General features: G+C 40.2%; 1 protein-coding gene across 14 annotated transcripts in view; it reads right to left on the bottom strand.

Annotated features, from left to right (window-relative positions):
* The window catches only part of NBEA (neurobeachin), a 455,021-nt gene extending 442,399 nt beyond the window's left edge, over positions 1–12,622 (bottom strand). For 6 of the 14 annotated variants that reach the window (XM_038127996.1, XM_038128013.1, XM_038128031.1 and 3 more), the window contains exon 1: positions 11,962–12,240. In XM_038127996.1, the coding sequence (XP_037983924.1) occupies positions 11,962–12,240 (279 nt within the window). Of the gene's footprint in view, positions 1–11,961 lie in introns of all 14 variants that reach the window. The other 8 variants (XM_038127945.1, XM_038127964.1, XM_038127973.1 and 5 more) reach the window with 2 other exon arrangements.
* Between the last annotated feature and the right edge of the window lie 696 nt (positions 12,623–13,318).

Genomic DNA, 13,318 nt, shown 5'->3' with positions numbered 1-13,318 from the left:
TCTAAATAAATAGAAATGCCAAAGAGTTTTGCTTAAATTAGGATTGCTTTTAGACCACAAGTCTTCCTATTTCCCAGGCAATCTTCAGGATTTTTTAAAGGAATTTTAAATCAAAATTCATCTTGGCTGTACTGTCAGCTGCAGCTGTGCCATGTCTTGCATGTAGTATGAAGTATGTGGTCACCTCAACCATTCATGCTCTACAGAATACATACATAAGATAATATTTAAACCTGTCATTGTTTAAAAACTAGTGCAACAAACATCCATGGCAATTTCAGATATACTGCTTAAGCAAAAACAACCCAATGCTCATCCTTAAAAATGTTCAGGTTGCTTTATCATCTTCTTACTAAGGAAGGCCTAAAATCTACTATAACTCCACAAGGAAAATATGATAGAGGAATTTTGAAGTAATAATTTAAACAAGACATTCCCAAGATTCCTCTGACCTCCAGAAAGGATTTAGATTGCAATGACACTTCAAGACTTTTACTGTTTCTTCTGCACTTCTGAAGAATACCAGATTTTTGGTACAAGATGCATTCAGGATTGATCTTGGCCAGACTAAAATACAATAATATGTGCTACTTTCTTTTCAGAGTGAAAGTGAAGTAACTTCTAGCTAAAACAGAGCTCTACTAACTTAAAGCAAGTTGAAAAGACAGTTATGTCCTAAATCCCACATGAGGAAAAGTACATTACAAGTACTTGCAACCATCCTAACTTCAGAGGACAGGCCAGGACCCCAAACCAAAGTTGTGACAAACGATCCAACAGCTTAAATCTGGACTATAAAAGGTATTCCCTATTTACACTCTGAAACCTCTTAACTGCATTTATTTTTAAGAGAAAGATTTCTTACTTAAAAATTTCAACACAAAGCAGTTTGAAACCCACATGCTGGCTTAGACTCTGGTATTAACAGATGGTGATAATTCCCTCAGACACCTCAAAAATTAATAAAACATCATGTAACAAGTCATTTCAAGGTCTCTGTAAATCCAGGCGGACACTAAAGATAACCTGTTGTACTCAGGATTTTCCTTCCATGCTGTTAGGTTTTTATTTTTAATGTAAAGCTTCCTTTTAACGGTACCATTTCTCAACAGCTAAACTTCATCTAAACAACTAACAATTTGGATAAACTTAATACATTTCTGGTACTTTTTTTTTTTAAAGACTCAGCTGGGAATATATCAGCTTCAACAGCCTAAAAGTTATTAACCTCACTCAGCTGAAACTTCTGCTTCCTCCCTTTCCCATCCTTCTTGACTCTGCTAAGGTACAGTAAAGGCTCTTCATACATTATAAACATATTTGCATTGGTTTGAGCTGCTGGGTTTCTGAAAAAGTGAAAGTTTAAATTACAACTTCAAGTGACAAAACAGATTACAGACTTGAAAACTACTTTTTTAACTGAGACAGTGACTGAGTAGATCCAAATTTATTCTTTAACAGAATTTAATCACATTTTAATAAGAAAAAAAAAGAAAAAAACACAAACTATTTTATTATAGTTCATTTATCCTTGTTATAGAATCATCACAGAACCACAGAACAGTCTGGGTTTGAAGAGACCTTGAAGATCATCTAAATCAAATCCTCCTGCCATGGGCAGGGACACCTTCCCATTGACCTGGCTGCTCAAACCAACCTGGCCTTGAAAGTATAAAAATCCCTTATACTAATACTAAGGGAAATCATCACAATTGTGAGCACTGGGAATAACCTGCTTCTGGGTTTTAGAAAATACCTGCAATTATCAACTTCACTGATCCATTTTAAAGACTGCATCAGCTCCTATTCAGTGAGCACTGTGTTTAAAATGTCAAATACTGTACTGTATCAACCATGAAAGACTGACTGCCTCTCAGTGACTAAGCCTACACATTGTTCTAGTTACAATGTGTTTATTACTGTACATGATAAGTTACTTTGAATAAATGGTTTTCTGTTCATGGAACATGAACTATAAAAATTTTGTTACACAATCATCTTTGTTTCACATTACAGTTTCTAAGTTGCATACAGTTATATACACATGAAGTGCTATTGAATATTTAACATATAAATCTTAGACTACATATAAAGTCATGAATCTATTATTTTTGACAAACCCAATGCAGAATTTCAACAGTCTTGTTTCTATACTGAATTTTGTATTTTTAATTTTCCTTCTAACATGAAGCACCTACTGCTTTAAAAACTACACTAACAGTTCTAGTTTAATTTCATTTCATGCTAATTTTTTGAATTAGGTAGTATTTATAGTATACATAAAGAGCCACCAAGTTTCATTAACTGAGTATTATGCCATTAACTTCGTACTTTCACAGCAAAATATTAAATGTACCTACATTTTATATTTCTGAAATCCAGGAAATAAGCTTACATACAACCATAACTTTGATTTGCAGAACCAAAAGACAGACTTGGGTTTGTGTTTCATCCAAAGACTATTAGCAAGTGGGCACAACAGATGAAAAGCAAATGCTCACTGCTGTGGCTCACTAAGGTCTGTTTTCTTTCTTGGCTGCACGTGGCGCAAATTTTCCTTTGCGGAGTTAGGCATTGGTACATTGGATTATTTGTGGCAGATATTGCAGTTCATACTGTGAGATGAGGAAGAGGACTGCTATAATTAAAAAGCTTCCCAGACTCCACCTCCTATTTTTTTCTTATCTGCACAAGGAGAATAAAGATTTAAATGATTAACGGATTGGAACATCTGACATACAAAGAAAGGCTGAAGAGAGCTGGGATTATTTAGCCTTAAGAAAAGAAGGTTTGAAGAGACCTTATACATGTATATTTTTGGGCGGGGGGGTAAGATAGGCAGGGAGTAGACACAAGGGAGCCATTCCCTTCTCAGTGGTATGAGCCCAGGACACCATGATACAGTTTCTTTTCAGGTGGACTGAATTCACTTCACCCTTGGACAGCAGACTCAACACTAGACAGTAAGTCTATCTCTGCATTCACAAAGTGCTCTCTAAGGTATTAAAAGATGTAATGGAGACTACAATGTTTCCATGAGAAACAGAGTTGATAAGAAAGTCTTTCAAATCACTTAATAAACTATGTAAAACAAAACAAACAAAAGATGGACTTCTGCAGGTTCTTCGAAGACATGTATGCCTTAGCCGAAAATACAGAAGCAGCAGCAACAAAGATTTCCAGAACCCCAGAGACTAAAATATGGGACAAGGGATCCACAAGTCTCTTGAGGGGTAACATAAGAATGAAACAGCTCCCATATCCTGAGCATAATTCTTAGAGCACCTTACCCAATCCAATGTAGCCTTACACAACATTTCCATCCGTTTCAGCTACTCAGGAGATGAATATTAACAGCCAATAAGGCATCAGTCACAGATATGACTCATAAATACTGCACATACCTTGCCATTTACAAAAACAGGTAATTTATTTCACTGGAACAACAGAAGGAAAAGAGGGGGTGCTGAGCTTTTATTGGAGCTTTCGAACTCACAAGAAAATGGCAAAAGCCACCAGCCTTAAAAGTCTAACACAACACTTAGTAAGGTTCTTTACCTTCTTCCCTATTCCATAACTTAACACAGCCAAAAATGCAGCTTTCAGAGGCCCCTCATTAAGTTTCATTAGTTGACATAAAAATTATGATTTGAAGGATGAAGCTGATTTTTTTCCTATAAAATAGGCTTTCTTCTCTTTTCAGGCAAAACCTCTTTACCATTCTCTTAACATTCCAATTCCTGCAATTAAACATGTTTGCTCTCATTATGAATATGCTATGAAACTGGAGCTGACATAGCTCTGTAGCTCAATTCTGATGTGTTTGTCCTATTGGAAGGGGCAGACAGCTTTCCTGTTCTTCCAGCTATAAAAATATGCATTTGACTTTAAGCACGAATGCACCTCTGATTTCAAAGTAATCCTTTTCCCTTTTTTTTAATTAAAGGTTTTTAACATTAACAGTGACATAGGGAGATTTTTTGCTCCCAATAAAGTTAAGATTTTTTTTAATGCAGTGAGACACACTACATCATATTGTTTAAGGGTAAACTGACTGGTCAGGTACAAGCAATACAAAACAGCTTGGCTTCAGTTGATTCATTACCAGCTTGAACATGGCTACTATTCTACAATACTGGCTACTATTCTATGATATATGGCTACTATTTAATGATAGCAAATTTTATTTTTTCTTTAAGTTTGTAGTAGGAATCTGTTGCAACAGGTTTGTATGGGATCCTTCCTCAATCAAAAGACAGGCTTTCAAATTCATATTTGTGTTTATATTCAAACTATTTTCTTTTCATGAAACAAAATTTAAAACAAGACCAACCTGCTATAGTGGCTCTTAAAGCCAGTTGGAAACAGTTGGAAAACTTTGTGTAATTTAGTATTTGTCATAGAATATGAAGACTTATAAAGAAAAAAAAGAAGCGAGATCGCATAAAACTGATTACAATGCCTCATTGGTTTAGAAGAATCTGCTCAAAGAATGATTATTTCCATCCTTCTGTCTACACTGCCCCAGTACTACAAAAGCCATGAGGTAACAAAAAGCATGATCTGAATAACAACCTCACTCATAAGTGAGTATTTTGCCATATCTCACTTCCAGCTAATTCCAAAACTTAATACTTATTCCGCATAGTTAAGGAAGGCTTTCAACTGTTAAACAAAAGGGCAGTGAATGAAACATCATTTCGCAAAGACAGATGCCAAGCATTTGTAAGCTGTTGAACAGCATTAGCAACACTCGCATTTATACAAGCTTTCAGTGAATTGTCATGTTGGAACAATTTCAGTGATGCAACTCAATTTTAAAGCAAAGCAGGGTAGTCATATTATAGGGTTGCATTAAAAATAAATGAATTGACATTGCTGGTGTAAACCTCAGTAGCACCAAAACTACTTAGAATTATTTACCAAAGGTTATTATTTTCCATCTATGTCAAAAGTACAAAATACTAAACTGCAAAAATTACTGGAATGCAATTTTAGCAATCAGTAGGTTGATCAGAAGTCGAGGTGCTTCTCTACTGGAAATAATAAATAATCTTCCTCTCAATGTCATTAACAATCTTCTTAAACTGAAGTTGTGAAATTATGGTTCAAATAGCTGAAATCCCTATTAATCTTATAGTTGAAATGGATGTTTCTATCATTAAGGAAGAATATATTCGACTCTCCACAAATAAAATATTTTTTAAAATTTTTCATTATCTTTATGCTGATGATCATGTATTAGATACTGTATAATTGTAGTACATCTACACCAAACTCTTGCAAGACAGATGTGGGAGGTAGGTCATGGAATTCAAAACTGATGTTTCAAGAGATCTGCTGCCTCTGATTATAAAAGCAAGTTCTAAATTTGATTCAGAATTAAAGAAAGCTTAAAGATTCTGTCTATGCAAGAATGAATAAAGCGCCACCATGGGGTGTTTCTATAAAAACAAATAGTAATGAGTGATCAAATTTCACTAAAAATGAAGTAAACTTCATCAGAGTAAACACACAGTACTACAGTGACCCTCTGGCCACCAGGCACATTGAATATGTAATGAGGTAGTTGATGATGTTTCTGTGTAAAGGACAATAAAACACTGTACACTAATGGAAGAGCAACACAATTTAATCTGAAATAGATTTACTGAGACAAGCCAAAATACAAAATGGAAAAAGTGCAGAACCAAATAATGAACAGGTAAGACTAAGAGGCTGAATTAAAATAGCTTAGATAGCTTAATAAGTTAACATTCTGTTAATACTGTACACAACATTTATCAGAAAAGATTCTGTTTTGCTACTAACCCAGTCACAGATTTCATTCCACTTTGACTAAATTCAATACAGTGCAGAAGGGGAAAACACTTTGAAAGGAATTCAGAGATGATTATGCAAGTTTTGGGTGTTAGTTTCTTGTTGGTTTTTTAAAGATGCAAGATTGAAAGTGTTTCATATATTTGAGATGTATGAGTGAACACAATGAAAAGCATTAATATGAAAAAAAAACTGCACCACAGCCTCTTAGACCTCAGCCTTGCCATGGCCCCAACTTCTACCCCTTGGAGTGCTCATCTGAAAAATATGGAGGGCAGAGAGAATGACCAGTGTATCACTGAATACACAGCTAAATGCTTAGTCTTGTAAAACACACAGCTTAAATGGGGAATCAGGTCACAATTTCATAAAAATAGCATCTTGAAAGAGAAAGGTGCTAACCCTTTGCCTGGTGCAAAGGGATAAAACACAGGTAGGGTCTCAGGAGGGAGAAGGGGGAAAGGCCAAGGATTGCAGGTGTTTTTTTCAATACAAGTCTCACAACTTTATTATTTCAGTGTGACAAAAATAAAAAAGCCTCTAGGTATTCACCTCCCTTATAATCCATGAATTGACTCCTGTAAAGACAAGTGAGAAGTAAGACTAAGATGTAAAGCTAAGAAGAAAATAGCTATTCAGAGTTAAGCATTAAGGAACATTAAGTTACATGCCAACATGACAGATTTTTAAAAGTTATCACCTATAGAAATACATCAACCCATCATACAAGAACCACAGCAGATTCCAAACTACCTGCTGAGATACCATTAGTGCTTTATGACTGATACAAGGATTGAAAAAACTTTTCAGTCATAAACACCTACTGTCAAAGATTAGATAAAAAAGCCCCCCAAAATCAGTTACAATAAAATAATTAAATGAACAGTAATTCAAAGATTTTCTTTGTAATCAAAACTAAGTTTTCCACAGAAGCATTAAATAATGACAAGAGCTACAGTACTCTAAAGTAGCTGCCCATGGAATGTTATGACAAACTCTAACATTAGATACTCTCTTTTCATACAGCTCTGGTAGCTTGTACAGCAATGTCCAAACAGAGATTAGTTGGATAGATGAGCAGGATACCAAGAGGCCAGTGGGACAGACAGTAACCTGGACAAGGACTGCCACATTCAGTTAAGTATTACCTAAACTAAAACTCACACAAAAAGCAAACAAACAAAACTCCCTTAAAAAATCCCAACTTCAAAATTTCCCCAAACTTCACTTTTTGGTCAGTACCATCTATCAGCAGACAACTACACTCAAAATGAGAAAGCTCACACCAAGAAAATGGAATAAGATTCTCAAGCCTGCAAAGCTAGGTCCACAAGAAAAACAAATGCCATATGGCAGAGGCTACAGCTCAGGAGGCCCACACTTTCTCAGACTACAACAGTGTCCAATGAACCAAAGTGTTTCTTCCTCCCCACATGAAAGTAGAACTGTGCCATGGGACAGTGCAGGAACCAAAACTATAAATGGATTCAAAGAACTCAGATACCAAAGCCAGCTATAGCTTAAGAAAACCCTTAACCAATCGCTGAAGAAAAAGTAGTACCAAAGGATAAAAAACCAAAAACCATCTTTCTTACACAGGCCTCCCTTTACATTTTTCCTTATGACCACTACTACAGAAATCCTGCAAGGAGAGAAGGATCTCTCACATAATTCAACCCATTTGCTCTGAAACTGCAAATGCCACTCCTACGAGTACACAATGTGACAGAGCAATAAAAAACGGCTTACCTCTTGTGATGGGTGACTAACACTGAAGTAGGATGGAACAGCCAAGAAAACGAGAAGAGCTAGGCAAAAGTGTGGGCTGCAGTCAACAAGAACAGAAAAAGACTTTTTGAACTAAGCCTGGTGTTTGACCTACTTCTTACAAGCACTCTCTAGCCTGACAAAACCCATATAAAAGCATTCCAGATTGCACAAGGAGAACCCTGGTCAGCTACACCTGTATCAGATTGAAATCTGTTGACATCTGCATCACATCATCTGTTCAAGAGGCACAGGCAAAACGAGCAGCATGTTTCAGCACCAGTCACAACTTTTTAGTATCATTCCGCTTCCTGTTCACCTTGCTTACTGTGTACTGCCATATAATCACCACTACAAAACCCAAAATCACAAATGCTAAGAAATTCACACTGGAACAGAGAAAGGTTCCTAAAAGCTAAGAAACAATGCAACTCACATAGTTGTGTTCAATAAAAGATGGCCAAACAAGAGTCAATTAAAAATATACAGTGAAGAAAAAATTCCCAAGACCACTAAAATACTGAAAAAGCAGAGAATTGAGAAAGCAAGTCAGTAAAATAATGGAAGACCAATCAAGGCATATTAAAGAAAACTAATTAAAGCCATATGTGGAAACTTTGCTGTAGGAAATAAGAAAAACAAAAGTAGACCAAGTAGAAGAATAGGTAGACAGACTGACCCACTTCCACTTTAATATCACATTTTCTGGAGCACATGGTACAGAATTTTATTTTAAACATCAGTCTAACAGCAACGAGAACATCTACCACGCAATAACAACATCCTTGAGAGCACCCTAAGAAAACTACCACAGCTGTTTAAAGGGGCCTCCTTGACAACAGAAGCACAGAACTGGTGTCAAAATATCCCCAAAGAGAAATCCCTTAGAGTAATTAGAGGATTACACATTATTTAAGGAAAGCCATTTCTAGTTTGGTGCTTTGCTGTACACAAGGGTCAGTGAACACACATCTCACAGAGAGCATGCTGAGCTTGGGAATTCATATTAAACCCATGGACCAAAACCAAAATAAGCACCATCACAGAAGAATGCATGTGATACAATGAGGCATTCCCTCCTAGGTCCAGAAATGTAAAAATAATACAATATTATATAAAATCATTCTAAAAAACCTTTCAGCTTATAGATTCTTAAGATCTTCTGACCTTCACGGTACTAACACCATCAGGTCTTTCTAAGGATAACTCAGGACTCAGTAGTCCTTCATAGGCATTGGCATATAAAATGCTGAACCCTCTCTTCACTGTCTTTCACGATAATGTTAAACAAATGAAAAATATCACAAGCAGTATTCTACAAAGTGACACTTCGCTAAACAGGTTGACCCGTTTAACAGAACTTTGAACACAGCCAGTTCTGAGGAAACACTAAGAAAAGCATCAAGAGAAACAACTAATCTCACAAACAATGGAGTAATGCCCAAGAACAAAATACTGTCTTATCTGACAGTCCACTGTTAAAATCTGGCAAAGCTGAAAATCCAACAAGATATTGGAGCACAAAGATTTTCAACACTGTAAAAAATACACTTCCTCACCTCATAGATGCAATAAATCACTACGTCCATCAGTATCAGAAGGTACTACATGAGTTAAGTCCAAAATCCAATACTAGAGATCACAGTGTGTGGCCACCAAAACAAACATGTAAAGGTAAAAACTCTTCAAGAGAAACCCTAAAAGCCCAACTTCACAAGAAAGAAGAGTGACGACCTCCATGACAAGGGCACACCAGAACAAAGTTTTGTCCCAGACATTTACTGCTGCTTCCATGCAGCTACAGGAAGAGTAAATAGATATTAAGCTTTACACAAGACAGCAATAATTTCTGATAAGAAAATTTAAAAACAACTCCATCTTCTGATTCTCTCTGATAATAAAACATCTCAGCTATGCAAAATTCTTATACTAAAAAGCTATTACCAAATGGCTTATAGCAACCCAATATGGCATAGTGTAAGTTACAATTCTCTCAGAGACTTAACATTTCAACTGATGTATCAAAACAAGATCACTGTTCACTCTTCATCACACCTGCATCAAAAGTCATTCAGGAGTAGTACAGGAAAAGACTGAAGACAAACAAAACAACAAAATTACCAAACCAAATAGTTCTCTCTACCCCCAGCCACCCACTAAAGAATGCTTCTAAAACAGAAAGATGCACTTTACTTTAAGTTGCTCCTAAAACCCTTAATACAGAATGAGATGATGTTTAGTATTTTAGGCATATGCCACCAGTTTTACTTTATATCTGCCATATTTACTGCTTGTTTCACATGTGAGTAAATGAGGTTTAAAAGATATAAACCTAATTTTGAAACATTTGCTGCCTCGAGAAGAAAAAAAATTACAGACACAATACAGCCTCTCTCTGCTTTGGGAATACTGACTGTTGTATATTAGAGTCCATCTGTTAAGTAATGACTGATCCAGGATGCAACGCTGCTGCAGCAGACTCTCAAGCAGTTTCACATTCATATACATCTCCAAGTGCTGAGAGAACTGTTAAACACTCTTGAGTTTATTTTAAAATATAAACATTGTTTTCAGCAACAGGAACTGATTAGTAGGTCTATCCTATATGCAAGCAATGGATGTCCTCCACATAGATACCAAAACATACTCTTAACCTCTCCATCAAAGACAAGGCAATGTTAATCCAGTTGCTGGTGCACTAACAGCCAGAATTAAAATGAGCATAAATATCAGTAAGAATGAAAGAAGAAAGAAAACCAGAAAAGGATTAAACATCTTTGTATCTCTCATGACCTATACAAAGCCAGTTAAATAAAATAACTGCACGTCATTAACTTACTTTGAGTGCTATGTTTAAAGAAATGGGTAATAAACCAATGAAGTTATGATGACTTGTACCATACTTGTACCATGCATACAAAGAACAAAAATAAAATTCGTAAGTCCCATTTCAAGCTGTCAAACAGCTTGTAGAGAGGAATGGGAAATATACCAGATCACTGTTTTGAAATATTCACAAAACTATCAGCTTTAACCCTGTGCGTTCAGATATGCCATAAATATTAAAATGATCTGACCAAATTACGTCCTTCCCTGCATGCTGCAGCTTTTCCATTCAGTCTGTGCTAGGTCAAATGCAAATAACTGTCAGAATACAGAATACACCTTTTTGAAGTGTTTGAAACAAAATATATTCTTTACATTACTTTGTATAAAATGTTTGGAGATTAGAAGCATTAAACTCATTTGAAACAAAGGCAGTTTCAATTAATTACCATTCAGTTTTGAGCAGTCATTTTTCTATCCTATTTTATGTGCAAAATTTGAGGGTATTTCATTGACTGAACTGCTTCAAAAGCTTTGCTGCAGCAAATCTTGCATTCAGGAACAGCACCAAATTGCACATAATTGAAAGTGATTCATTTTTAGATGCACTCGCTTGGCTTCTGTAGGTTCCTCAGGCTTTGGTGTAGGTAGCGCAAAAACATTAAGTCATACAGTCCTGCAGTAACTCTTTCACTCCATGAAGTGAGCAGCTGACTAAGGAGCTACATTTTAGCATTTTCTCCTTGTTTCAGCTATTTACCTCTGTACAATAGTATTTTGCAATGCACAGACCTTGGACCAAAGTAGCAACAACACTTACTTTCGCAGACAAGAATGTGTCTTGGAAACAGGGCAGGTTATTAAGACTTGGGCAACCCAATACAATACTGCAATACAACTAACTCTTTATTACACATATTAAAGCATATTAAATCCTTGCAAAAATCTCCCTTCTCCCCCTTCCTCCACATAAAATGCTCAACTAGCTCTGGTCTAACAGGGTTAAACCCTTCACATGTTTCAGCCACCAAGAAAAGATACCAGCTCAGGCTGGGTTTTTTAAAGCTTTTCAATTAAAAACAGATATTACATTCATGCCACTCTTCTTCGAAGAGGAAGCTACTAGGTTAAAGGGCAGCGTTCATGACACGAAATTGCAAATTACTTAATCTCCTTATTTTTCTCACTGTAAATTGCACACACTACACTTCTGCAGGAGGCGGCCGGGACGAGGCACTAGGAAGGGGAAGAGCGGCCTGTCTGTTCTAGGTAGGGTCCTGCCTGGAGTTTAGGGAGCGCTGCGGGGGCTTCTGTCACACGCACGACGGACGAGGAGATGAGCAGGTCGCGGGATTAACGAGGAGTTTGGGAAGGAAGGAAGGAAGGATGGCTGGATTAGGGCCGTACGTGTAGGACGGACACGGGGGCTGGGAGGATGCAGGTCCCTGTCGGGGGGCACAGGGGCGGAGGGGCAGCCCCGGGAGGAGGTGGGCTGCGCGGGCCGGTGCCCGCCGAGGCGTCACCGGGGCGGGGTGCCCGGCCGCTTACCAGGTTCAGCACCGTCTCCACGATGTCCCGGTTGCTGACCTCCCCAACCTGGATGAGTCCGATGAGGACGGCGAATTTCATCCGGATATTGCGGATCGGCACCGACGGGTTAATCATCCCCGCGGGGAGCACCACGGACCCGGAGCCCGACGCCCTCAGCTCCCCCATCACCGCGACGCTGCTGCCGCCGCCTCCGCCGCCGCCTCCACCGCCGGCCCCGACGGAGATAAGTCCCGCGGGCTGCGGGTCCGGCCCCGACACCGGCTTCTCGCTCGCCATTTACCCCCCGCCGTTACCGGCACCTGCCGCCGCCGCCTCCCCGCCCGGCCGGGCCGAGCCGCGCATCCACCGCAGTCGCACCCGGCGGGGCCGCAGGGAGCCGGCCCGAAGCGCCGGCACCGTCCCAGGAGCCGCTCCCCCGCGCCGCTATAATGAGGGATTATTATGGGCGCCGATGCCCCGTTAGCCGAGGACTGCCCGGCCGGGGCCGCCTCCCCGCCGCGGGGCCGGGGGCGCGGGCGGCGCCGAGCGCGGTGCGGTGCGGAGCGGCCCGGCGGGGGCGAGCAGCGCGCGGGGCGTGCGGCGGCGCGAGCGATGCCGCTGCCGCTGTTGTTGTGGAGCCGAACCCGCCGCCGCTCACGCCGCCATGTTGCCGCCCCCTGCCTGCGGTAGCCGCCAGGGCGCCTGCGCCGAGCCCGTCGGGGGAGTGGCCGGGCCGGGCCCCCCCAGGCGGCCGGGGGACAGGTGAGCAGGTGCGCCGGGCCGCCGCCTCCCCCCGTGCGCCGCGGGCCGCCGCCCTCCCGCTCGGGGAGGTCTCGCAAGGCCGTCCGAAGGGACAGGGTGGAGCCCCCCGTGCGCCCGCCCGGCCGCGCCCCGCCGCCCCAGGGCGCCCCCTGCGGGAGGGGCGGGTGGCGCCGCCGCGCCGCCAGGGCTGCAGCGGACGGGAGGCGCCGCCCCCTCGCCACCCCCAGGGTCCCGCGGCTCCGCGCCCTGCGCTGCCCCGGCCCTCGGGCGCTGTTCTTGCTTGGTGGTGGTGGTACCTACGGTCATCTCCACTCAACGTCAGCTTTCCCAAGCCCCTTGGACGCAGTGATGCTCATGGTAATGAGCATTTTTGTCAAGTCTCTCCAGTACTAGAGAAACAAAAGTACCTCTGATGCTTTGAGGATACTCAAATTATTTTAATCATTGTTGGATGTGTTGAATAAAGTTGTATATATTTGCTCTATGTGTGTTGGAGTTAATCCATACCTGTTAAAAAATATGTTCTTGGCTTCATATTGACTCTCACCACAAAGTTTGATTTTACAACAGAGCTTGCCCCTTGGTCGTAGAATACCATTCACCTTGACTCTTT

The sequence above is a fragment of the Motacilla alba genome, chromosome 1 (assembly GCF_015832195.1).
Source record: "Motacilla alba alba isolate MOTALB_02 chromosome 1, Motacilla_alba_V1.0_pri, whole genome shotgun sequence".
Taxonomy (NCBI): Eukaryota; Metazoa; Chordata; class Aves; order Passeriformes; family Motacillidae; genus Motacilla; species Motacilla alba.
This window is presented reverse-complemented; position numbering and strand designations above follow the sequence as displayed.